Source organism: Haemorhous mexicanus, chromosome 3 (genome assembly GCF_027477595.1).
Source record: "Haemorhous mexicanus isolate bHaeMex1 chromosome 3, bHaeMex1.pri, whole genome shotgun sequence".
Lineage (NCBI taxonomy): Eukaryota > Metazoa > Chordata > Aves > Passeriformes > Fringillidae > Haemorhous > Haemorhous mexicanus.
Genome location: NC_082343.1, coordinates 836,080 through 861,743, shown reverse-complemented (window position 1 = coordinate 861,743; position 25,664 = coordinate 836,080). Strand labels below are relative to the sequence as shown.

Genomic DNA, 25,664 nt, shown 5'->3' with positions numbered 1-25,664 from the left:
CAGCAACGTTCTGCCTGGAAACACACAAATACCCCTGGCAGTGCCAAGCCTTGAACGGAATCAGTCACAATTTAAAGTCCACCATCATCATCTCTAAATGGGCGCGTGGAGAACACAAAGCAAGAGGAAGATACTCCCCCAAATCGGGAATGGCACTCGGTTTTTCCTGGCCCCCAGCTTTCAGCTGGAGCAGGAGCCCACATTCCCAGCCCTGCCTAAGCCTGGCAGTGAGCCCTTAAGAGCCAAGGTGACAAATTCTGAGTGAATTAGAGAAAAGCCATTATTTGCCACAGGCAGGTGCTGCATTGATTTTGGATGGCAGAAGCTCACCTGACCCAGTATAGACCCAAGAGGTCCTTTCCTTCTGGAAAACCACTGAGAATGAACTTCTGCTGTCATCTGCTCTTCCTTGTGGAGACCTTTGCAATGCCACCTCTAGGCCAGCGGTGGGAAAGCAAGAGCCACGTGTTCTGCTCCCGGCTTTTTTTTTCTGTCACAACGTGTATCATCAAACGAGTGCTGAAATGCTGCCCATTTCACACAGAATTACTGCCTGTAGTAAGATTCCATTAATTGCAAGTGAGAGCAGGACTTGGCCCACACAGTGGAAGCAATAGATGATCCCTATAATGAAACCTTAAGTGTACGTCCATTGATTTACCCGCGGTATTTCAAAATAATTAGGCTGGCACAATAGATCTTAGTCTCTGTGAATTTAATATCCCAGAAATCATTTACAGTTTTTCTGAGGCTACCTGCTTTGTGAAATGCTGTATTTCTCCTGTGACTCAGTGCTAAAGCAAGGGCAATTTAGTGAAATCCAATGAGGCATGCATTGCATACTAAAGTACCATTTCCTTTTCTGTTTCTCACGTGAACAGTTTTCAGTTTTACACCAGCTCTTTTCCTATATGTTTCCTTAGATTTACCTTCCTAAAGAATTTGAATTTTAATTCATCCTATGAAAATCCTTAAGATGCTGTAAACAAGAAAGGAAAGTTTCAGGAAGACCAGAGAGAAAGTTTTCAAGAACATTTAAAGTACCCCAAAGTCAACATCAATTTCCTTAGTCTCCATTCCCAGGCTACTAACTACAGTGCCACTGTGAATGATTAACCTTTTCTGAATGTATCTGACTTCTGCCTTTATAAAACCAGCCTTTAAGAGTCCTGTCTCAAGGAGAAAAAAACAAAGGGACATCTGATAAGCCTCCAGGTCTGGAGCTTGGTGAAGTGCAAGGGACTTGCAGCAGGTCCAGCATCTCCTTACTTTGCTGGTTTAGCTTGGAATGAACAAGTAAAACTGGAGCTAAAAAAACAAGACACTTATTTCCAGTAACTGAAATGAGGGACAAGGCAGAGAGCTGCTGGTTGTGAAAGCAGAAGAACATGGAGACCATAAACCACTTCAATTGCCTGGGGTAACATCACCCTTACTTGCTAACACAGCACTGAATGCAAAACTTGTTTGATAAGCCTGGGCTTTGCTTATGTATCCAACACACTTGATAGTATTTCATATACCTGAAGTCCACTTATTTGCATGTTTCATTGCATTCCAGTTTCTACCCAAGAGCTATTGACTCAAGTTGCCAGGGAAAAAAAGTAAAACACAAAACCCAAGTAAATGCCAAAGTTAGAGCATTAGGCACTGGAAAGCCAACATAAATACCATACGTACTCAGCTCCAGTTTTTAACCTGTATGTGAGGTATCCTTCTATTTGGTGGAGAGGTTGCATTTAATTACAGATGGACACATTTGAAAGGTTAGCAAATGAAAACCAGTTTTTGTTAGATGAATGGCAAACTCAGCCAAAGAATCTTAGCTTAATATCACTGACAACAGAGTAACATCTCCCCTGTCCCCCTAAGGTCCACTTGCTTACAAATGCAGTGCTGAAACTGAGCCTCCTGCATTCTGTAAAGCCCACTGAGGCTGCTGGAGAGCTGTGTTCAAAAATGAACAAATCCTTACACCGTGGAGTATGCTCAGCCCTTTGCCCAGGTTGCATCCTATCAAAGGGCTGGAAAATACAGTGTAGAGATTTTTCCTGGCTTTCAGGCACAGACATTATATAGAAATTTGGGATCATGCCCAAACAACGTTTAGGGAACATGCTAAAAGAGCCCAGAGAGCCTGGTCACTTCTGCAGCTCTGCTCACATGCACACAATACTAGACTGGCCTGAACAAGTGTCCCCTCGTGCAAGGGCTGCTCTGTGAGTGCCCCTAGTTACCTGCTGTCACTGGAGCTCAGCACAGCTGAGGCAAACTGCAAAGGCACCAGCCAACAGCTCCGTGCTGAGCAAAGCAAGGACTTGGCTTTGCATGTCCAGGAGAGCATCCAAGAGTTAACTGGGAACAGCCTCCGAGTTGTTTGCCTTTCAGTCTGGTGGCTGAGGCCACGAAGGACTGAGAGGCCCTGCCTTGTGCAGAGGCTGGGCACAGCCTGGGCATGGGCACAGCCTGGTCAGGGCTGTCCCAGCTGCTAAGGACCAGCCTGGCTACCAGCTGGGCTGAAAAGGAAGGTGCATGAAGGACTTGGGATTTCTGTCTCTCTCAATGCACTGAGGCCCATTCCTGCCCTGACACAGCTGCTGCAGCTTGTGCTACCAAACCTCCACAAAGCCTCCTGAAAGTGCTGCAATTTCAGCATCCCCTTCAGGCTGCAGGGGCTGCAGCATTTTGGGACCCTCAGCACATGAGGTTGTTTCTCCCAGCCCAGCTGTATCAGTCCTCTCTAATATTCCCACAGTGTCCAATCAGCTGGGTTACCTCAAAACCCCTTTGCTGGGGAGTGAAGAGGCTGATGCTTTCTCTGAAGTCCTTGATGTAGGCCATGTTTAATATCTTTTGATATCAACAGAAGCCTGCCCACCGAGGTGTATATACTTTGCATTAAGCCCTGTGTACATAGATTTTCCAGTTAGGGCAATGAAGGACTTGGTTATTCTGTCCTCATGAACACTGATGGGATCTGGGCATCCCAACCGTTTGTGTAGCTTTAGAAATGCCAGCCATAAAGCACAGTTGTACTCATGTACAGCCTATGTGTCCTTTTCTTTGCTGGGATTCAGCAGGAGCTGTTCCTGGTTATAAAACACAGTTATTGGTGAAAACAGCCTGCACCCAGAGCAATGATGAGACAGTGGAATTTATTCCATCACACAGACCTGTTGATTAAAACCATCAGTCATATCACTGAAAAATGAACAGCCACAGAGACAAACTACCCTGGAGCTTGCTCTTTCATTCTCTAGTAATCATTTCACACAACATAATTATCTTGAAAAGTTGCTGATGACAAGGCTAAAATACAAAAATATTCACGGGTATCTCCACGAACAGTTTATTGATGGGCTTGCTAAATTTTCAGCACACACAGAGGTTGGGAGAGGTCTTTGCTTGTCTGCATTAACATTTGCATTTGCTGTTCATATGAAAATACAGGCTTGATGATGTTAATTGCAGCTCTTTCATCTTTCTGCTTCAAGCTGTATTATAACTGACCTAGCTTAAATCTGCAGAGCTAAAGGGACCCAGAACCAGAGGGATACATCCTGTCTCCTGTCTTCTGTGATGTTCCACAACACGGCCCCCAATCCGATCCTCAAGGCAGCTAAGACACCACTGCCCAAGCTCCCCTGTCTAAAGGCAGTGCTGGGGTAGCTCTGGTAATCTGGGCAGAAAAAGGATGCAGAGCCCTATTTTATTCTATTCTCCTGTGAAGGGCACAAGTCTCACATGGAAGGCAAAGCTTGTGTGAGCTTCCAGGGCTGTGAAGGTGCCCACGAGGGTACCACAGCTGTAGGCAGCAGTTCAGGCCTGAATCATGAAGCACAGAGGCAGCTTCTGTGGTTACAGTGATCACCATAATGTTGTGGCACAACATCATGAACTGCCTGAACAGGCAGGGGAAGGTTTGCTTGGAAGGGAAGTCGTGCAACAGAGAAGTTGGGCTACTCCTTTTGGGTGCAGTGTAATTAATGAAAGCCACTCTGAGAAAATGCCCAGATCAGCTTCCCTTGGGCACAAGGCACCAAAAGCCAAATCTGATATGCTGCAACTCAGAGCGATGCTGAACCCTGCACCCAGATGGAAGGAGTCCCTTCTGTCTGTGCTGCACTTCCCAGCAGCACTGCCAGCTCCTGCCACACTTCAGGAGGAGGAATGGAGAACACAAAATGCTGAGGAGAGCTGCTGCATGCTTGCAGCAATGGGAAGGACTGGTAGACATGGCTTCAGCAACGCTTTTCCTGGGAACAGACCCACTGAGCAGAGAGGGAGCGTGGCATCAGCGGGATCAGAGCCTCTCCTGTGCTCTGCTTTACACCTGCCCTGCTCTCGGGTGGAGACCGGCGACACGGGAAGGGAGAGAGAGAGGCCCTGTTTCTGACAACAGCCCTGGAAAGCTGGCCTTTGCAGCAGGCCAGGAGCTGCACACGGGCTTGCAGGAGGGGATCTGGGCTCCTTGCAAGAAGGAGGCAGTGGAGCATATGTTTTCAGACAGAAAGTACAAAAACAAAATGAAAATACATAAGCGTTTGTTATCTGAGGCTATGAGCTGTATCTTGCAGATTCAGGGAGGCAGCTTGGCTGAATCCCTCTGGAGGCACCAAAGCCTGACTGGGAGCAGGGCCAGAAAAATCAGTGCTTGGAAAAACACTGCTGAAAGATTACAGTTCATCCATACAGGAGCAATTAGGATTTTCCCAGTGAAATGATTAAGTCCAGGCAAGTATATTTGGAAAAGACACAGATGCCTTCCAGAGGAGAAGGAGGCTGACCAGCTGGAGCGATGCCACTGGAGGGCCACCAGGCTGGCTGTGGGCACTGACTGGCTGCACCAGGGCTCCAGAGCCCAGAGAAGAGGGAGACTCCATCCTTGGGGTGTGGAGAAAGAGGACTGAAGCCACAACCAAACCCTTACAAACACCATCTTCACCAGACCCCTATCTGTTGCTGTCAGGCCTCCAAAACTGACACTTTTGGGGCTTGCCCAGAATGCTCTGGAAAGAGAGACCAGAAATGAAGGTAATTCAGGTGAAACATTGGATCATCACAGGTGAAAAGGACACCTGACACACTTGCAACTGGTTGATGTTATTAAAAAGGTATCTTGTATGGAAGAATCCTCTGCAACAGCTTATCCAAAGCAGGGTGTTTGTTTTACCTGCTCTGTTCCCTGCAGGGTGCTTCCTTTGCTTTTCCACAGAGACAAACCTCTAACAGAGATCACTAAGTATTTCTGATCTCTGCTGGCACACAGAACTAGAGAATGCGTTGACAGGCAAAAGCAATTTAATTGCAGACAGGTTGCATTTTTAAATCCTCAGCCCCTGACCTTCAAGAAAGTCTGACTACGGTGAGCACAGAAAGTACATCCATCACTGTGTGGGGAAAAAGAATGGGAAGCCAAAAAGCAGAGTGTGTCCATTTTGAAAATTAGCAGTTCATACTTGTGCTCTGCATTTAATAAGCTTCTGATTAAAGAAGATTTTCAGGGTTCCCCAAATATGGTTTCTTCTCTGGCTTAAGTCAATTTGGTATCTGTACACTCAAGAAAAGCCCATGTGTTTAAGTTAGAAAATCTGCATTAATAGTAATGCTGAGCAGGAAAGCAATTTGGGAGTTGGACTATTTGGCAGTTCTAAGAAACATACCCAAAGGTGTGCTTAACCCAAGACATAAGCCATTTTTGTCACCACCCAGCAGTTTCAAAGGACAAGCAGCAGTGATGTCACGGGCTTTTTCCAGCATGGGAAGGATGCAGCAAACATCAGGACCTGACTGATTATCCCAGGACACCTCCACCCTAATTGGCACTCTGACACAGAGCTCCCTGGTGGCTTCCATCAAGACATTTCTCCTGTCTGACCTAATTTTCTCAGCTGCAGAAGCAGGATAATACTGACTCATATAGGATTTATGATGGGAAAAGGATTTATTTTATCTTCTAAACCACAACTGAGAGATGCCAGGAGTTAAAGGCCCAGTGTGGCAGCAGCAGAGAAATGGGAGATCTCTTGCATTAGGAATGGGGTGTTTAATCAGCTGGGGCTGACCCAGGAAGAGGAAGCAGCACTGGCATTTCTAAATGGGGAACAGTCATTCTGATAAATTATTCTGTAATTTATCTATAAGTTAAATTTTATTTTTCCATTCATTCAACTTAGAGACCACTGAATAATCTGTGATTTTTTAAAAATGAACAAATCGTACAATGGATTTTGTACTTTTTTTTCTCCTTATAAATATGAGCATTTTGTTCCACTCTGTAAGCTGGTGCTTGCTGACAGGGTCACATAAAATTCTGAGAATATTTATGGCAGGGACTCAGGCTTCCCAAACAAGACAGACATGCCAGGTACATAAGATGACCCTAAAAATGTGGCAGAACTCCTGCCTGTAGCTTTTCTGCTGCTCTCCAGACCTGTGCTGAGTCTCCTGGTTCTCTGGAGAGAATCCTTAATGTTCTCCTGCCGACTGAAACCTGATAAATCTCCACTGGGGGTCTCTGCTCTTCAGAGTTTCCAGGTTCACTGCCAGCTCAATGCCCTGAGACTGACTCGAGGTTCTTCAAGGAAAGGAGACCTGAGAGCCTCCAGGAAGGGCAGGAGGGCTGTGGTTAAACTGTGCTGGCTTCCCACAGGGAGGTGCTGAGCAGCCATCCAGGGCAGGGGCGTTCCAGAGAGCACTGGACAGCCCATTTCCCAGCACTGCTTCCTTTTCTCAGCTGGGCCCCCTTTGGGTTATTACCCACTCACCTGCAGGCAGCACTCGACAGCCATGAACACTCCTAAGGAATTACAGAACAGTTGAGGTTGGGAAGGACCTCATTTCCCTAGTCTAGCTCGCCTGGTCAGCACAGTCAGCCAGAGCAGGTGCTTCAGCTCTCTATCCAGCTGGATTTTCACTGCCTCTGCACATGGAGAGCTTCCAAGACCCACAGCATTGCTGCTGTAGTGAGTTATCACAGAACTGCTGAGAACTGAACCAGCTCTGAGAAGGAGACTGAACTCACATGTCCACAAAGGTTCCTTTGAACCCAACTCCTTTTACACAACCAGGACAACCAGGACCAGAGTTCTGGCAAGGTGCACTGCTGGGTGTCAAGAGCTCTCACAGCTGTAAGGAACCCCTGGAACACCAACTCCTGGGACCATGGGCTGACCCAGAGCTGGAGTTCAGGGAAAGGGCAGGTCTACAAGCCTTTAGGGGGCTGCAGAGCAGGCTCCAGGGGACACCAGGGGTGGATGCCAGAGCCCTGGAGGCAGATTGAGCCTCTGGCTGGAGCGAGGTTCAGCCCATGGCCCTCTCCTGAGGAACACTTCATCTAGGGCTGGCCTTGGAGGCTGGGTGCTGATGGCAGAGTGCAGCTCGGGGCTGAGGCAGGAAGAAAGGCCAGAGGTACTGCTGGGTTTTCAGAACACCAGGACCCAACTGAAGCTGCTTTAGCACGCAACTGTGCTTCAGGAATAGCTGACCTTTTCAAGGATTTGAGATGCAGTACAGAAACATTCAAAGAATGTGCATATATACCATTAAAACATTACTGCAAGGCCCCAGTGGCTACAAAACTCACTGCCAAAATCTGAGAGAAGACAAAAGATTCTATTTCTGGCAATGTATTAGTCAAGTTAATTAACACAGGACTTTGTTATAACTCAAGGGTCTCAAACTGACTGATAATATTTGTGAAAGTTTCAACAATTTCTATAGACCATCACTCTTTTTTAACCCTAAGAAATTCTATGGAAGACGTAAAGGATATTTTAAGTGAAAAGGTCAATGCTTGCAAGCCAAGACATGAATAACTTAGAGCTGTCTGTGGGATGTAAGTTTGACCCTGTGACCCTGGTGCCCTGCAATGAGGTGTCACCTCACCCGGGGGTTCCCATGCCCCGAGGGCTGTGCACACACCCTGCACCTCTCATCAGCTGCTGCCTTTTGCACTTTCTCCTCTGTGCTCCTGCTCCACTCCTTAGCGGGCTGGGACTAAACCATGTTCAACAGTGAGCAAGAAGCCTCAAGTGAAAGGAAATTTGCCTTCAGAAAAGAAAAATGGGAAGAGTACCAGAGCATCTAATGAGATATATACATAAATAGATCAGTAGTTTATTGAATCACAAAGGAACACCCTTTGTAAAATATGAAAAAAAAAAAAAAAAGGAAAACTGGGAGTTTTCTTCTCTAGATTCATGACCAGAATACTAAAGTGGTGTCAGACATCACAGAACATTTGGATGCATCCATTAATAAGCAACAGGGAGTTTTATTTCTAGGAGTCAGGTGGACTAAGCTGCCAGATAATTAGTGAAAGAACTCTTTTATTGCCATCAACTACTGCTTCTGGTACCAAACTGAAAATTAAAAAGCATTAGCTAGTCATTGTTTTCATTTCACTTCAGGAAGTCTGCAAGAGATACAGCATTCCTGACTCAATGTACAAAATCTCCAGACTTACTGAATGGGGATCAAACCAGCATCTCAACTTTCCTGATAATAAAAATTTTCAAGAAAGGAAGTGAAAAAAATAGCAACTTTTATTCTCCCCCACTCCTCCTTTCAACTTTTTTCTCTTTTTAAGTCTATTTTTACCTCTTTTCATTTTGCTACTGAAAAAGAGAGAAAGGAAAACAAACACAAAGGGAACAGAGCAAAATTTAGACTCAATTTCTGCTCTTGGGAACAAAACAAACCAAAACAATGTGGCTTTAAACAACAGTTTTCATTCAGTGAGGAAGGGAATTTCTTGGTGATCCTTCATGCAGGTACAATACTTTGGAGTAAGGACTGCAGTCAAACAGAAGGGGTCAGAGAGAAGCAGCTGTTTGGGAGAGCCCCCACAGGCTGCTGGAGAGCCTGCAGAGAGCTGCTGGCCACCCAAGAGCCCCTGCAGGCTCTCACTGCCCTCACCCTCGAGCTCTCCAATCCCTACAACTCTCCTGAGCACACTGCAAACCACAAATGAATTTGTACCTCCCCTTCCTCTGCAGAATAAACCCAGAGAGTAGGGAAGCCATTGTGCAGCTGACATCAAATGGAACAGTATTGAAATGATTTCATTCATAAACATTACTGAAATGATTTCATTCATAAACTCAAAGTGCCCATGGGAATGCAGGCAGCCAAAGGGAGGCCAAATGACACCTGCACCAAGCACACACCTGGATCCTCAGCAAGGGCCTCACAGCCCTGTGGAGCCCCTGTAAAGCCTCCAAGTCATCCTTTGACTTCAAGGCTGTTGTTCCTATGAAAAACATTGCTTTTGATTGCTCCTTTAGGAGCACCAGGAACACAGAAAGTAAACAGAGTGTCAGGACCTGCTTGAAAGAGGTTTAAGGTAAGGCTCTAATTATCCACAGCCCTGACAGCACTGACAAGATTTAAAAACTACACAGCTCCCTGGGACAGGCACTTTGAACCTCGTGGTCAAATCAAGCCAGTGTTGACACCACACCTCCAACAAAGGTGCTGTCCCCTTTTCTGGGGTCAGCAGTTTTGGCAAGGCCCAAACAGAGGCTGATGTGGCTATTCCAATAGGTCACAGTTTGTGTGCCTAAAGAAGGAGCAAGCCCAGAAGCAAAGGCAGACAGCTGCTTGTTCTCCCACTACAGCAACTTCCAGCCACCCTGCAAGCACAGTGAGCCCAGCAGAGAAGTGCTGCAGCAGCACTGGCATCCCAGATCTCTGCTCCCCTGCACAGGTCTCCCTTTCCCTCTCACAAAGCAGCCCTTGAACTCAGCTGGCACACAGACAGGAGGTTTGGGTTCTCCTGCCTCTTGAACCCATTTGTGGGGAGAGCTGTAATCAGGGGGACTGAGCCTGCCACGAGGTGTCCAGCACTCAGCCTCCGGGGAAAGTCCCAGATCCCTGCTGAAAGCAGGCAGGCACCTCCTGTGGGAGGCCCAGGAGACCAGGGAATCACTCAATGACCCAGCTGACATGGCACACCCTGCACTCAGCTTCTAGCTCAGCAGGAGAGACAGCAGCCCGCATGCAGAGTGCAGCAGGAATCGGCCATTGCTGAACAGGCCTGAGAAGAACACCCCACTGCATGGGAGTGGCACAGCAGGCCGAGGCCAATGCTGCTCAGGAAAGGATTCCCTGCAAACCCTGGCAAGGGCTGGGCTGGGAACTCTAGTGCCAGCCAGAAGGGGAGACAACTGATGTGTCACTGCTGCCCCACGGGTCACCAGCTGGCAAAACAGATTCATGCTTGTGAATATGGTAATATAAAACCCAGGGCAAGCCTGAGCTCTTGACTGTTCCCAGATATTACAGCAGAAATTTAAAAAAAAATAAATTAAAAATCACTGCTTTTGACAGAAATAAAAAAAAAATTAAAAATCACTGCTTTTGAAGTGTTTTCTTGACCTGCACTAGCACCTCTCGTTTTAATATTTATTTGTTGACTAAAAAGAATCACTGAAGAAAGAAATTAGTTCTTGGGGGAAAAAAGTTACAAATAAAATAATTTTCTCAGTGGTTCTGGGTAGCTGGTGGTTTACCTCCTAAAACCAGATGATTTCTGGGGAAGAGCAGAAGGGTCAGCCTAGAAGGAGGGTGACAGTACTGACATCCCCTGTCACAAGATGTCAGTGTGGGGAGGGAAGCAGCCACTGCTGCTTCCAGAGGGGTCACCCAGGGCTGTGAGCCCCCCAGAATGAGGGGGGGTGTCACCCAGGGCTGTGAGCCCCCCAGAATGAGGGGGGGTGTCACCCAGGGACCCCCAGAATGAGGGGGGAGCTCTGCCAGCCCCCGCCGCTGCAGTTCCGCTGGCGGCCAACAGGTGGCGCCACTGCACTCATGATAAATGGCATTTACTAGAAAAAGGTAAGTTTTGTAAAATATCCCTTTCTTTTTAAGCCAGAAAATCGTTCGAGTCTTCGGGCTTTTTTTCCCTAGAAAAATGACCCTAGATATGAGGTGAAATGTCGACCTTCCAGGCACCCCACACAGAAACACACTACCCCAGCTGCATCACATGGAAGCACAGTGAGGAAATAAAGCTTCCAACTGGGCTCCATGACAGGCAAAAGCCCGGCCAGCTGGGGCCAGCGAGGGAAGACTGGGGCCAGTGCCTCCAACTCCCCTTCTCCTGCCTTTTGGGCTGACCTTTAGTCTCCAGTGTTTAGAGGAGCGTGGAGCTTTTCACGCTCTGTCAGCACACTTAACAAGCAGGATGTGCAAACCCATTGTTTACAGAGGCAGTGCCCTGAGTTTTTCCTTTCTGGCAGCAAAAAGGACCACGGACCTTTTTTGGCCAGGACTGCAAAGGTACAGGAGGCTCAGGCTGCCCACGAAGCCTGGCAGGTATGGCCTGATCAGCCTGCTGACAGCAGCTTGCCCTGCTCACGCCTGACGCTGGCGAGACACAGCAGTCCAGCCAGGGCCACCCACTGCTGATCCGTGGATGGCATCCCTCCATGCATGGGACCCATGGCCAGTGCCACCCTCAGGCATGGCACCCACAGCCCCCCAGTTTGCCAAGTGTGGCAGCAGGGCAGGGCTGTGCTGTCCTCACCAGCGGGGAGGGACTCGTGCGGTGCCCAGCCCAGCCAGCACTGAGCACAGGCATTTGCAGTCGTGGCTCCTGGGCCAGGAATAGGAACGATACCTCTTTCTGCTAAAGAAGCACTGCAGGTAGTCCTTTTCCCCCTGAGATTCTTTGCAGGCCATGTCCTGCCCCAGGCTTCTGGCAAGAAGGGCTGAAAGATTTGGAAAAGCTCTTGGTGAGTAAAATAAGCCCCCAACACACACCCGCTGCCTCTCGCTGCTGCTGAGCCACTGGAAAGCAAATTGGATGCTACATCCCCACTCCAAAGAATGAGCTGCATGTTTGTACACATGCTGGGTGGGGTGCACACGGTGGATTTGGGGTGCAGCTGACAGCAACACCACCCCAAAAGCACCTGGAGCTGGATGGCTGTGACAGCACAACACCATTGATCCACAAGATGGGATCTGCACGTCCGCACGCAGGACGAGCGAGAAGGACCAGTAAAACATGTGTGGGTCGTGCTGACAGCCAGTCCCATGCTCCCAGAGCCTTTCCAGCTGGAACAGGGAATGAACACAACTCCCACCTGCAACACAACCACGCCTTCTTTGGGGGGCCCACAGCAAAAATAAAAAATCATAAAAAATAGTATTTAAAGAGGAGGTTCTGATGCCAAGGGTTGAGTGGTGATTAGCAGCACTTCCACCATGACCAAGAAGAGACAGAAAGGCCTTGCCTCCAGCCTTGTGAGAAAGCTCAAGAGTAGGCAGCATCCCTCCTGCCTCTCTTCTGGAGGTCAGCTGAGTCTCGACGGTGCAGCATTCACCTTTGCTGGGCTCTCCCCAGCTCTGCAGAGGCTAGAGCTGCAGCAGGGAGCCCTGCTCTGTGCCCAGCAGTCAGAGGTGACTGCACCCCGTGCCATGGCACTGCTCTGCCTGCCTGGGGAACAGTAGAACCCTCCCTTCAAACTCTGCTGTCATTAAAAAAAGCTGTTTCTCCAGCACCCAGCTTGTTTCCTGTCTCTGAGGTGAGTGACCCCCTGGACTGGCACGGTCCCTAGCCCAGCAGCACAGTGCTCCCAGGGTGGTTTGTTTTACAGCACAGCAGGAGCTGCTTACACAGGGCAGGGCTCCCACTCCTGTGCTTGCTTGGATCCCTGCCCAGACTCACCGAAACCACCTGCGCTACAGCAGTAGGAGAGAGGCAAATTTAAGAGCCTCAGAGTGCCGAGCAGATATGGGGGATTATTTCAACTTCATGGTTTCCCAGTGCTACGCACACACTCCTTGAAGAAATCCCTTAAAACTGTCTGCTTCCAAATAACCTATATACATCACTGGCCCCAAAGAAGACGCATGATGAAAGGGCCTTACAAAACAAATCCTCACATTTCAGCCAGCAGAGCATCCAAGTGCACGGCCGAGCCAAGACAAACAGAGCACAGCTTTAGCCTGGGAGGATACGTGGCTCGCAGTGCCCATTGCTGCTCTATCCCAGAGAATGATTCACCCTCCCCAGGGCTGTGCCGTGCCTCCGCACGTTTCGCAAGGCTCCTGCTTTATATCAGCGTGGTGCTGCATGCAGCGACTCCTGGCAGATTGCTGGGCTGCCTGCAGAGCGAGGAGGCAGCAGCTAATCCTCCTAAGGATGATTTTCCTCTTGCAGTATTTCTTCCTGCTGGCCACAGACCTAGTGCTGGCCATGACCCTCTCCTGCCTCTTTTACGCCTTCGCGTGCGTTTCCATCGCGCTTCTGACCTGCTGCGCTATCGTCTTCTCCTTCGGCACCGCGGAGAGGAGCGCCGACGTGAAAGGGAGAGCAATTGTAATTCTTGTGTCCAACAGCTCCATTGGGAGGATGTTTGCAAGGAACCTGGACAGAGCAGGATTCGGGGTGTCTGCTGCACACTGGTCTGCTCCAGAGGAGAGGACAGTGACAGAAGAGTGCTCGTCGAACAAGGAGGTAGCCCAGCTGCACCTGACTGAAGATGAGTATCAGAAGACAGTGAAAACCTTCATAGAAAGCCACTTATCCCTGAAAGGTAACTTCTAGGGCAAACTTGTGGACTGTGCCTGCTGTAGAAATTTAAATGCACAGGAGTGTGAGATCATAGTTCAGCAAATGAGGAAAGCAGGAATGCTTTAGCAAATGGTAATAACACTCTAACTGCAATGCATTTTGTTGTGCAAAACAAAAATTTTGCTTTTTTCAGGGGAAAGAGCCTGCTTTGGTGGCTGTGAAAGGCCCCAGCAGACCCCAGTCCCTGAAGGAAGGCAAGGTAGGCCAAGAAAGGAGGGGGAGAAGGTCCTATCAAGGCACAGAGGGCTGGACTTGCTCTGAGAAGAAAACACAGAAATGAACAATGGGGAGCAAAGCCCAGACAGTGACCTGAGGTGACGGAACGTGCCTGATCTTTAACCTCTTCTGGATTAAAAAGGAACCCAACTGAGCTCCCTCTTGACTTCTTGGCTGCTGTGGGATTCCTAAGAGTCAGGCCAGAGCTTTGTGTGGCAGGCTGGGACGGCGTCCCTGAGCCACGCTGCCATTGTTTCTGTGGGAATACAGGAGCGAAGGCAGCCTGCAGAGCTCACCTGGGACAGCAGGGGCAAGTGTCCTGCCGAGGGCAGGGCTGTAAGCACTGCTGGGCAATCTGCCCGGCCCTTCCCAGCTCAAGGTGCCAGTGGGAAGGCTGGCTCATGCCCTGCTGAGGCACCCCTGGGATCCAGGAGTCCCTGTCCCCACAGCCATCCTTTTACACCTCTTGGGAGTGACAGAGAAGTCAGCCTCAGCCATCAGGGCTGTACCCTCATTGTCCTCAGGGTTACAAGGGAAGAGGCCAACCCAAGGGCCCTCTGAGCTGCAAAGCTCTCTCCTTCCCCACACCGCCTCCCTCCTTCTCCGTCTCCATCCCTGTCCTCCTTGCTCCCTCTCTGTGGTGTCTCCAAGGCTCCCTTTGGGCTCTCCCCAGGGCAGCCTCTGCTCCCACGCCGAGCTGGGATCTCAGAGAGCAGCCCCATCTCCCCAGGACAAGTAAGAGCCTTGCTACTGCTGCCCAGCAGTGCAGAGGAAGGCCCCTGGGGAGGTCAGAGCAGGCAGCAGGAAGCCTCCCGCACTGCGCACGCCCTCGGGGGGCTCTAGGGACCCCCATGCAGCTCCTGCTGCTGCCTGCAGCTGCTCAGACACAGCTCCCTCACAGTGCCCTTCTCCTCAGAAGCACCCTGCACACCAGCAGTGCCTCTGCAACTCTGCATGCGCCAGGATGCATCCCCAGGTCCCTGCCTGCCAGAAGTGGCTCCCTGCACCCCAGCAGTGGCTTTCAGACCGAGTGCCCAGCTGCCTGCATGAGCATTTAGGCTCATTTACCCCAGGAAAATTGCTCTGGTAAAACCCTCTCGTGTGGACAAGGCCTAAAGGCTCCCCAAGCTGAGTATCAGCATCATCCTGCTCTGGAAATGAACAGCAGAGGCTTTCTTAACCAGTAATGATCTGTGGGAGCTGGTGATGTCTGTGGGCCTGTGCTGCTCTAATTAAATGAGGCTCCAGCACATTAATACCTGTCTTTTTTTGCTCTTGACTAGTTTGGTGCCCCTGCTAGTTAAAGGCTTTTGCAGGTGTCATGTTGTTTTGACAGGGTGATCTGTCGTAGGATCCGTGAGGTTTTACATTTAGGATCTCCTGCATAATATTCACATCACAAATGTGGATGTTGAAATGTATTTCCCAAGTGCTGACCCAATTGCATGGCAGATCAAAGCAGTAAGTTGGGAGGGGAAAAAAAAAAGAAAAATAAGAGAAAAATAAAAAGAGAAAGAAAACCTCACTGTTGGGTTTCTTTATTAACAGTTTTGAGTGAGTGCTGATATTCATTTTGCAAAATTTACTGTGGTATTTTTGGCATGGGTTAAGTGAACATGAACACTCACCACCAACTGACTAATAACAAAAGAATTTAAAGCAAATCTAAAGCCTATATTGGTGGGTCCCCACATGCAGTTTGGTCAGCAGGATCTGGACAAGGGCAGGAGAAGAGTTAGTGCTGTAGGGCAGAACCATTACACAATCTTTGATATTTAAAAACTTCTCTTATGCACTTTGTGTGTGCAATTTGTAGTTCCTAAAGAAAGGAATCTTTTCTAGTTTTCTTATCAATTTTGGTCTTTTTTTTTTTTTTTTTTCAATTACTTGTCCCTATAGGACATTTCTACCATTGTATCTTTGCTATTGTAAATAAAAATATACTTGTTCTATATAATCAAATCTTTTGAAATTCATCCAAATTGCCTTTCAAGGTAACACAGTGAAGACAGAATCCCCCAGTCATGGTTCCTTCTAGAATTAAAATACTTATGACAGCTAAGAAAATCTACTTTTCATTCTAGTACAGGCCCAGAACCCAAATTTTCAGGAAGGCTAGCACCTTTTTTTTTGAAGTGACTGTACAAGTTAATAAGATGCTACCAGGCCTAAGGAGAATGTAACAAAGACACAGAGAAATGCAAGCCAGCCCCCTTCCAAATTCTTCCTTTGCTGTGTGATAGCTTAGCTTGGCTCGTAAAAAGCCTTTGGTGCCTTTAGATCAGATATTCAAACTTTCTCTGTGACCAAGAGGTCAAAGAGACAGAGGGAAAAAGATGAGAGAAGGAGTTTTATTGCTCACCTCCAGTAGCTGAGCCTGTACTATCAGGTATTGCAAGAGCCCCTGGCATCATGTCCAAGTCCTCTGTGATCTGCTGCTTGAGAAACTGCTGTGCTGTGCTGCTCTTGGGCAGGGTGCCTGGAAATGCTGGCAATTCCTCACCAATTTCAGGACTGACTGCAGGGAGGGTGGGGTAGGGCAAGGAGGAAAGAAAGCAGAGACAGGCAAGACCCAGCAGACAGCACCCTGACCTGACTCAGAGTTCACACAAGCAGAGGGCTCGCCTGTTACCTGCTGGAGCCCCTGCTGTCACAGCTCCTCGGGGTTCACCTGGTCACACACGACAGTCACAGGGCTAGGCAAAACCAGCACTGGCTGTGCCACAGGATCACACAGCTGTTTGGCTTGGGAGGGGCCTTAAAGGCCATCTAGGGCCAACCCCAATGGGCAGGGATGCCTTCCACTAGACCTGGCTGCTCCAAGCCCATCCAGCCTGGCCCTGAACACCTCCAGGGATGGGCATTGTCTGTAACCCCTCAGGTTCCCGCAGGAGACATGATCCTTGATGTGAGCAATGCCTCACACTGGACAGCCTTCCTCAGTCCATTCACATCTCTGCCATGCTGAAGCTGCTTACAAGAGTTCTGTTGGTTTTCACTGGGTCAGAATTTAATTTCTTGTACCTGGATCTCAGATAAAACCTGACAACTGCTGGACTCTTTGGTGCTTACCACCTTCCCTCTGTCCCTGTCTCTCAAACGGAAGGACAATAACTTCTACACAAACAGAGAAATAACTGCTGCAAATTAATAACATTCATTCCTAAATCATGTTAGGACCTGTGTCCGAAACACGCTCTCACCACCACACTGCACCATGGCTTTTCAGACCAGTAGCAAATGCATGTTCCAAGCCTTGCTCTGCAGGCTCCAAAGGGCCTGCAAAGAGCTGCCTGTGCAGACAGCTAGGCCAGTGGGAGATACTGGACTGTCATCCTTGGCCATCTGTCCCCATCTCCATGTTGCTGTAGGCAAAGCAGCTCTCATGACTCTCCCTAAGTGAATGCAGATCACCTTATCATTGGATCAGTTTAAATAGGTGTGCTAAGCCATGTTAATGCAGCTCATTACTCTCCTCTGTGCACCGTGGGACACTGATGCCATCTCTGTGAGCAGGGCTGCGAGGGCAGGCACAGCTGATCCTGGCCAGGAGGGTGCCAGCAGCTGCAGGGGCCTGCTCAAGGACAGGCTGGCACAGCTGATCCTGGCCAGGAGGGTGCCAGCAGCTGCAGGGGCCTGCTCCAGGACAGGCTGGCACAGCTGATCCTGGCCAGGAGGGTGCCAGCAGCTGCAGGGGCCTGCTCAAGGACAGGCTGGCACAGCTGCATGCAGCACTGGCTGCCGAGGCTCCCGTGCAGCCTCCACCTGTCCCAAAGGTCAGGCTGCTTTTGCACTTCTGCTGTGCAGCAGGTAGCAGTGGTAGATGCTCTCCTGGTACTTCCCCTTTCCTTGCACCTCTCCTTCAGCATTCCCAGACTTTAGCTGGCCACACTTTGGTCCAGGAAGGCTCTCTTGGGATAGGGACCCAGAAAGGAAGACCCTACAGTGAGCCTGAACAGGAGACAGAGGCATTGGAACTGCTGCCTTGTGTGGTGTTCACACTGTAGAAACTCTCCTGCTTCCTAGGGATGCCAGTGTGGTTGATCAGGTTATTGTATAGAAGGCAACCCCTACTCACTGTCCATGCTGTGCTTTCCTTAGGATAAAGGCAAGGCCACCCAGCCATTCCTACACTCAGAGCAGAGAGAAAGCTCAGCTTTCTTTGGGAACAGCCTAGCTCAGTGCGTGGCACGAGCAGCCCTTCCCACAGCTGCAGAGATGGATTGAACAGATGCAATAATCATTGACTGCAATGAACTACAAGGGAGTAGGAATGAATAAAGCAAACAAAATCATATACTCATGCAATTTTAAAGAGTACTGCATTATTTAACTTCACTCAGCTACAACAACTGCAGGCCACCTTGGATAAATCAGCCCATTTTCCAAGCTGTAAATGACCACGTTTGGACTTACAAATGAAATGAATAATTTTTGCAGCTATGCTTTTGTGCCTTTAATGGGGGTTATCCAGAAGTTTTGGAAAAACTGGCTTGCAATTATATTGCCTTCCTGTCTCTTGGGGATTTATCAAAACGAGAGAAGCACTTTGATACAGCAGCATCAGGGCTATGAAACAACCCAGAGAGAGAAAATAGAGCTCATTCTGAAACTATAGGCTGGGAGGAGTTATTTATTTTAAGACGAAGGGGAGCTCTCCAGTCAAAGCATCTTTTTAAAAATAGGAATCTGTGTCATCTAGAGTCAAGGTGTCTTTTTCTTTTTCCAAATGGAGCCTTGCATCCAGTAACTCTGGGCATTTTATGGGAGGCCAATTCTCACTTCCTTGAAGCAGTTTTGTAATTCTCCTGTTCCAACAGACAAGTTCTCCAAGCATGGAGCACCCAGGCCATGCACATAGAACCTCCAGATTAAAGTGTTGCACAAGCCAGAAAACTGCAGCAACACTTCCCCTCTGTCCCCATCCCTCCCTCACTGCCAGTGGGCAGAGCCCATTTGGGTTCAAAACCTCCATCCCAAAGCTTTGCTTGTGGGTGGCCAGAGGACCACGGCTTGCAAACCAAGACCTTTAAGCAATACTTAGAAGTGCCTTGGTCTGCCCTACGTTAAAAAGAGGGTTATTTGTCTGGGTGCATTCAGAACACACTGCCATGCTCACCACTTATGCCAGCCACGAGTACAATATGGAAAGAGGAGGAGGTGAAAGAGCCACGCTCTGCCAAGGCCTTTTTTATCTTTCTTCCAAATTTTCTGTTTGCAGACAGGAACAGAAGTGGATCATTTCCCAAAAAGAAACCAAACAAAGCTTAGGCAGTTGGATACTTATGTTAGACTGGCTCCTAAATTCTGCCAGAAGCCATTTTTAGCATCCTAAAACAGCACCCTCTTCACACTGCCCCCGCTGAGCTCATGGGAATTTTAGTCCTAAACCATAAGTTTTTCTTACAACAACCCCTAGACAAGAGTTTGATTTCCAGGCTGCATCAATCATTAAACCACACAAGACTGAAGAGTATTTTTAGAGATTGCCAAAAAGATATCTCTATTTATGATATGCCATTCTTTAAACAAGTGATCAGCTCATTTTCACACAACTGCAGTGGCAGGATTGGAGATCCTGCAAAGTAAAATAAACCCAAAAGTATCTGGGAAGCAATTTATTTATCACTTATTTATGATCCTAAGCTAATCTCTGATTCTGGAAGTCATTGGAAATAATCACAGGTGTAACATAACCTTTACACTAATTTAAGAACTTTCCAGACAAGAGCTTAGCTTTGCAGCTTGGAGATGATGTCTTTTATTAACCAGAGCTGGACAGCTTCTGACCAGAAAATGGTTTTGAAAAGGACCAGGGTTGAAGCCCAAAGAGTTCAAGAGATCTGTGTCTTTTCCAAATACTGCAGTTTGCCAAAGTGTGTGTGTGTGCACCTGGATGCTTTTACTCTACCCCTTACCTCGGTCCTTCAGAAAAGTTTTCTAGAGGTCAGTTTTAACAGGGAAAGGGAATCAAGTGAGAGAAAACATTTCTGCTGCTCTGCTTTCCCATATTACAGTGGTTGGAGACAGAAACCTGCTGAACAGTTCTACCACATATGCTCAGAGATTTAATTTGAATTATGTGGTAAAACTGAATGTGCATAAAAATGGACCACATCTGTATATGATAATGAAATACTTCCCTGATACAAATAAATTATCTTTGTGATTACACAATGTCTGAGTAGATTATTTGTTTTAAATCTACTCTTTTCATATGGCCCATTTAACAGACTGTTTTCCCAACACTTATGCTGCAAACTCCAAGGTAACACAGAAGGACTGTGTGGCATTTTCAGTAGGAAAAGGGGGGCAAGAGCAAACTCTTGTGTGGAGTTCTCCTTGCAGCAGGACAGAGCACTTGGCCAGGTCTATGGTCAGCTCAGCTCTGGAGCTTTGCTTTGGCACTGCATGGAGCCTCTGCTTTCCTGGGGAGGCCCTGAGGGGAAAAGTCTGCCAGGGACAGCCTGTGGCACTAAAGCTCTTAGAAATCCCAACACAGAGCAGAATTTGACCCCTTGGTAGGCTGACTTAGTAATACTGACTTCACAAAACATGGCATCAGTTTAGGCCAGGCAACCATCTGCCACCAGAGGGTTAAAAATCAACCTGTTTTTCACATCTATTGAATTATAAATTCATGTGGTGAAAACATTTTAGACTGGATGCTTCATTATCATTAGTCAAATAATTTGTTCTATGTCATCAAAAAAAAAAAAAAAAAAAAGAGTACCTTCCTTCTGTTCTTAGGTGCTTTTTCCTGGTCTCTAGAACAATATTTATTCTTAAGTATTCACTCCTCTGGTTTGGTCAGATAGCTCAAAATCCATGAGCTGTCTGATAAGGAATTACCCTGCCAAGCAGCACAAATTTCTAACCCCTGACTGGATGTGAGTAACTTTTTAAACCAACAGACTGAGGCACAACAATAGTTATTTTCAATGATGAACAGTATTCATATTTCCTCCCATGAAAACACTTCTCACCAGAGAACCATTCCAAGTGGTTAATCCTTACACCTGTATGTGTCTAGCTAGCACACCTGGCTGCTCTAGATCTCATTTAAATTCCATTCTGCCTGGTCCTCTGTGTAGACACTTAACAAACACCACAGAAGTCCATTTAAACCTTAGAGTAGAGCCAAAATGAAGTAGCCCAGAAAGTTTTTGATTTTTCTAATCCTGTTCTGGATCTGAACTGCTCTCTCCTGTAGGAGTCCAGGTGCCTGTCCTTCATTACAGCCTTGTTTTCCCCACCCCATTTTAAGGGGCCATTATTATATTAACTGAGATGCCACCAATCTAAAGCTCAAATTCCTTTCAGGTCACTTGCCTTCCTTTCCTTCCCTTTGGCCACCTTTGTGGTTTCATATTAAATATACTAAAAATGCATTTTCTCTCTGTTGTTGCGACCCAAGACTTGCACAAAATCAGAAAGCTTTTAGTCCTCATCAGAGATTTGAATTTCCATCCTGTTTTAAATTATGGAGGGCACATTTTCCAATGAATAAACACACTGATGGAAAATTCCCAAGCATTTCCCATAACCATACACACAGCATTAACTAATTTACCATGTATCAAACTACAAAGGGAGGGACCAGGTCCTTCTTATCCATCCATTCAAGAACAGCAGACTCCAGTGTTATTTAGGTAAGGTCCAGAAAATAAAAATACAGGCAAAAAGATGAGAATAAATTACGACCTAAAAATAAAAAAAGAGTCTACAATAATACAACAGAAGCCAAGCCCCCAGATGTTTGGGTGCCAGAAAGAGAGGTGACAGGAGGAGCGCTCCCATCATCCCTTTGCTCTCTGCATCCCTCTCTTTAGACCTCTCAGCAGATCTTTATTCATGGCACCAGCTCCAGGGCACAGATCACGTCTGTGTGCGTCACTCGTGCTGACACTGGTGCAAAACAGGTCGATGCACTGACTCTGCCACTCGGCCATGGCAGCAGGTGACAGCAGACCTGGCTCCCAGCTCTGCTTTCTGAGGAGCAGCCAGGCCAAGTGCTGAGAAGGACAATTCTTGGCCAGGAAAAAGTCACCTGCAGCTTTTCTTGGGCTCTTGCTAGAACTCTAGGGAGGTGTTTTCCTTCACACCTTGTCCTGGCTCTCTCTCACAAGGCCAGGCAGGGCACTTCTTTCCTCGAGCAGGAAGGCACTGTCTCCTCCCACAGCACCCAGCCTTCCCCCTCTCCCATGGATGCACTGTCTGGAGACAGCCCGGAGCAGCCACCAGGTTTTATAGAAATATGGCTCCTAGGCAGACACTGCATTCTTATGGGTCAGAGCTCTCTGGCTTCTGTTTTGAAGTTACACAAGCAAACAGAAAAAAATCCCCTCTCAAACACTGTTCACTACAGCACAGACAGAAATGCCCCAGTTCTGATTCATTTTGTTCTACAGAGTAAAAAACTTTTGTACCTGAACATGCCCCCATGTGAAATTTGGATGTAATGGCTTGGCATTACAAAGGGAGTAAGTGCCTTAAAGAGAACAGGTCTCATTCAGGGATGGTTTCTAATAAGTGAAATTTGATTTCTCCTCGAGCATGCTTCTCACAAAATACTTCCCTTGCTGTGCTTCTAAGAAAAGCAATTTGCTAACGTTTGTCTGATCATAAAATTGATTTGACCTTCTGCAAATAATCTGACTTCCCAGTGGGCTGCTGAACTTTCTGAAGTGCATTAGGTTGTTCACAGAACACAGCTTTCTCTTTTTCTGGATAGCCTCTTTGTATAACTGATGGAAACACTGCCAAAGCTTTTGCAAAAATAACTTCAAGGAGCTGATAAAAAAAACCAAAGATCTGGAATTCCAAGGGAATATGTAATCCACATTTTAGTGGACACTGAAGGGAGGAATAGCTACCTTTGAACCAGCTCTGTTCCTAATGCTGGGAGTCTTGCACACTATGGCCCCTCCTTGCCAGCAGGGACTGCTGCTGTTGAGCTCGTTACCCTCGGGTTTTTAATTAGAATGAGTTACAAGAGGCAAGATTCCGCCTGTGGCTGTTGTGTCTTTGGAGAAACATGCCCAGGTAGCTCGGGAATGCTCTGGGTGAGCTGGCTGAGCTCACAGCCTGTTGGTCTGGTCTGGTCTGGTTGGCAGGCATGTACGGGAAGATGAGGAAGCCATCCATCCTGATCTGGGATGAAGGGGCTCCGGACACACGCGGGGTGCCTGACACAACACCCTCCTGGGAGGGCAGGAAGGCTCCCAAGGCTGCCTGCAGGAGCTGCTTACTGCAGACAGGTACAGCTCACACCCTGCCCTTCACTGACAAGCTCTGCACCAGGGGAAAGCGTCTCTGTAACGCTGCAGCCCATCCAGGCCTTTTCTCTCAATATTCTTCCCAAAATTTCCAAACAAAGCCCTTGTTTGTGGCCACTTCCCACGGGACAGCTTAAAGTGTGGGTTTAAAGGTTTCAGCTAATATTCTGGAAAAGTGCTGCTCTTTCAGACTGGACTTTAAAACAAGACTACCTGGGTAGGACCGAGCCAACATGTAGGAAATGAGCTCTGCAAAGCTCCCAGTGTCCCAGGGACCAGCTGAGCTCCCTCCTCCTGACACAGCAAATAAAACCCCATGGCTCCCATCACCAAAATGCAGTTCAGTAACTGGCAACACTGGGCCCTTATCAGATGGCAGAAATTCTCCTCTGGTTTGCTCTTCCTATGGAAAATACTGCTGCTTTAGCATCCACTTGGAAGAGCTGTGTTGTCAGTTGTTTGTAGGAAGGAAGACTTCCTGATTAGAAATAACCCTCTAATTAAAGCATGGCTTTATTTATGTCACATTCATTTGTAGTTACTTATTCAGTTACAAATGACAAGCAATAATATTTAATTTTAGCTGTGTGTGAAACCTCCTCTGTGAGACTGCCTCCATTGGAAGGTGTTCTCCTGGCCTGTACGAGCCTCCACAACACAGGCAGGTTGTGCCCCTGGGGAAGGGATGGCTCTGGCTGTGGTGTCCCAATGCACTTAGTATAAGAGCAGTAACAAAAATAAAAATGTAAGAGCAGGCAGCTAAATACTCCTTCATGAAAGAGCAGGAAAAAGTAGGCATCTCCTCCTTTCCCAAGTGATAAGTATTAGATGTGGAATATGTGCCAGAAAGATGAGGTAAACTATCAAGAAATACCCAAGTACCTCCAGGGTGGTCATTCTGGGAATCCAAAGCCCAGAGAGGCTGTGCTAAAAAAGCTTTTTTTGATGCATTAATGTTATCTTTAGCTATTGAGTTAGTGATTGAAACATTGTCATTCTTCTATTTGCAGCTCTCTGCATCTCAGTCCTCTGTCACCCACTGACCTGTGCCCTGACGCTCCTGAAGAGAGGCCCACAGCTGCTCGTGTCTCTGCTGAAGTCCAAAAACTGACAGGGGAGGCAGCACCCTCCCAGCTCAGTGACCTGCCAGAGGTAAGCAGCACCTCCTGTACCTCTGCTGGGGCAGGGAGGGGGTCCCAGGTGGTGGGAGAGGGCTGGGAGGGCAGCCCAGGAGCAGCCTCGTGCAGCACGGTGACAGCCCAGGGACGCTGCCTCTCTGTACCAGTGCGGCCCTGAGGAGCCCGCCCTGGGCACAGCAGTACCCTCCCACAGCAGCAGACACAACACCAGCCAGCTCAGCCTCCAGCACCTCACTGGATTTGAAGATGCACAGCAGTCACCCTTAAAGGGCAACCCCCTCAAATATCCTGAATCTGTGACTGCTGGACCATCTCTCCCCAGCTCCTGTATTCCCACTGCTGCAGGCTCTGAAGGTCCTTGAATTCCCTTTAATCCAGCACATGGCTGGATCAAAATGGTGTTCCCCAACATCCCTGCTTGAAAGGAAGCACCCAGAGCACCCTATGATTCTCTGGCCCAGGCTTTAGGACAGGAGAGAAAACAGAAAAAAAATTAAAACCAGAAAATAAAAAGCCAGAGAGTTCATGATATGACCTGCCAGTGTCCCCAGTGGGCAGTCTAATCTTTTCTTGCTAGAGGCCAGAGGGTTCCTGGCTCTCCACCTACCACTACTGCAGGTGTCTGGTTCTCAGTAGCAGCTTTACCCTGCTGGGTGTTGGATCAGGGCCACAGAGCAGGCTGTGATGCTGCAGGGGGCACAGAGCTGGGCACAGCCTGTGCCACCAGTGCCCGCTGCAGCAGCTGGGCTGAGGCAGCACGTGCTGCAGCAGGAGAGAACCCGGGGAAATGAGCAAGCAGCACCAAAGAGCTAAAACTCTCCTGCTGTCTTCCAGCCAGCAAGGAAACCCACAGAGCACTACACATTGGCACTGTCACACCACAATGGAAAAAGGAGCAGAGCTGGGATCAGAAGTGACAAACTCCCTGCAGCAGGGGATTATGAGCAGTGACTTCAATTGCAAGCCAACAAAAAACCGTGGATGAAGACAGAAAACACCTTCCAAACCATGACACAGGTCTGCAACTCCCTTGCAAGTCTAATCTGTAAGGAAGAGAACCCCAAGACGCTGAAATTTTGGGTTGTTCTTTACAATGCTGTACTGTGCACACTGGGATATGCACAGAGGAAAAAACATCTGAGGTGCAAGGAAATAAAGGAAGAACTCTGCTGGGAAGCAAAATGCGAGGGCTTGTCTTTCATTATCTAAAGCCACAACTCAGAACTGCCTGACTGATGATAAGAGATGTCACCCTCCCAGGGAGCTGGATCCAGGGAGGAAAAGGAAAGCTTTCAAAACAGCTCCTGTAAGACATTAAACCAGCTTAATATCAAATCATACTGAAAATAAACATTTTAATTCTGTAACATCAAAGCTCTGAGAGAGAACATGCTAAAGCAGAAAATTCCTGAATTATAAGCTTGAGGTTTTAGTCTTTACACATTT

The 25,664-nt window shown here is 47.9% G+C and overlaps 2 protein-coding genes across 5 annotated transcripts in view; one reads left to right on the top strand and one right to left on the bottom strand.

Annotated features, from left to right (window-relative positions):
- PAK5 (p21 (RAC1) activated kinase 5) overlaps positions 1 to 16,279 on the bottom strand; it is a 115,496-nt gene extending 99,217 nt beyond the window's left edge. Inside the window, exon 1 of the mRNA XM_059840464.1 lies at positions 16,164 to 16,279. Within this exon, the coding sequence (XP_059696447.1) occupies positions 16,164 to 16,215 (52 nt within the window). The 5' untranslated portion in view covers positions 16,216 to 16,279. The remainder of the gene's footprint in view (positions 1 to 16,163) is intronic.
- LOC132324414 (uncharacterized) lies at positions 12,979 to 25,400 on the top strand. 4 transcript variants are annotated; one of them, XM_059840468.1, is made up of 4 exons: positions 12,981 to 13,547; positions 22,918 to 23,061; positions 24,090 to 24,231; positions 25,057 to 25,400. In XM_059840468.1, the coding sequence occupies exons 1-3, from the start codon at positions 13,007 to 13,009 to the stop codon at positions 24,188 to 24,190; spliced, it is 786 nt and encodes a 261-aa protein (XP_059696451.1). In that variant the 5' UTR covers positions 12,981 to 13,006; the 3' UTR covers positions 24,191 to 24,231; positions 25,057 to 25,400. The 4 variants fall into 4 exon arrangements, with proteins under 4 accessions (XP_059696452.1, XP_059696451.1, XP_059696450.1 ...); XM_059840467.1 differs by having other exon boundaries at positions 12,983 to 13,547; positions 25,053 to 25,400; XM_059840470.1 differs by lacking the exon at positions 22,918 to 23,061 and having other exon boundaries at positions 12,985 to 13,547; positions 25,053 to 25,400.
- Positions 25,401 to 25,664: the final 264 nt, after the last annotated feature.

Coding starts and splice junctions, on each gene's coding strand:
- LOC132324414 (XM_059840468.1), top strand. CDS start 13,007: ATGATTCACCCTCCCCAGGGCTGTGCCGTGCCTCCGCACGTTTCGCAA. Junction 13,548..22,917: donor AAGCCACTTATCCCTGAAAG/GTAACTTCTAGG, acceptor TCTGGTTGGCAG/GCATGTACGGGAAGATGAGG. Junction 23,062..24,089: donor GAGCTGCTTACTGCAGACAG/GTACAGCTCACA, acceptor TTCTATTTGCAG/CTCTCTGCATCTCAGTCCTC.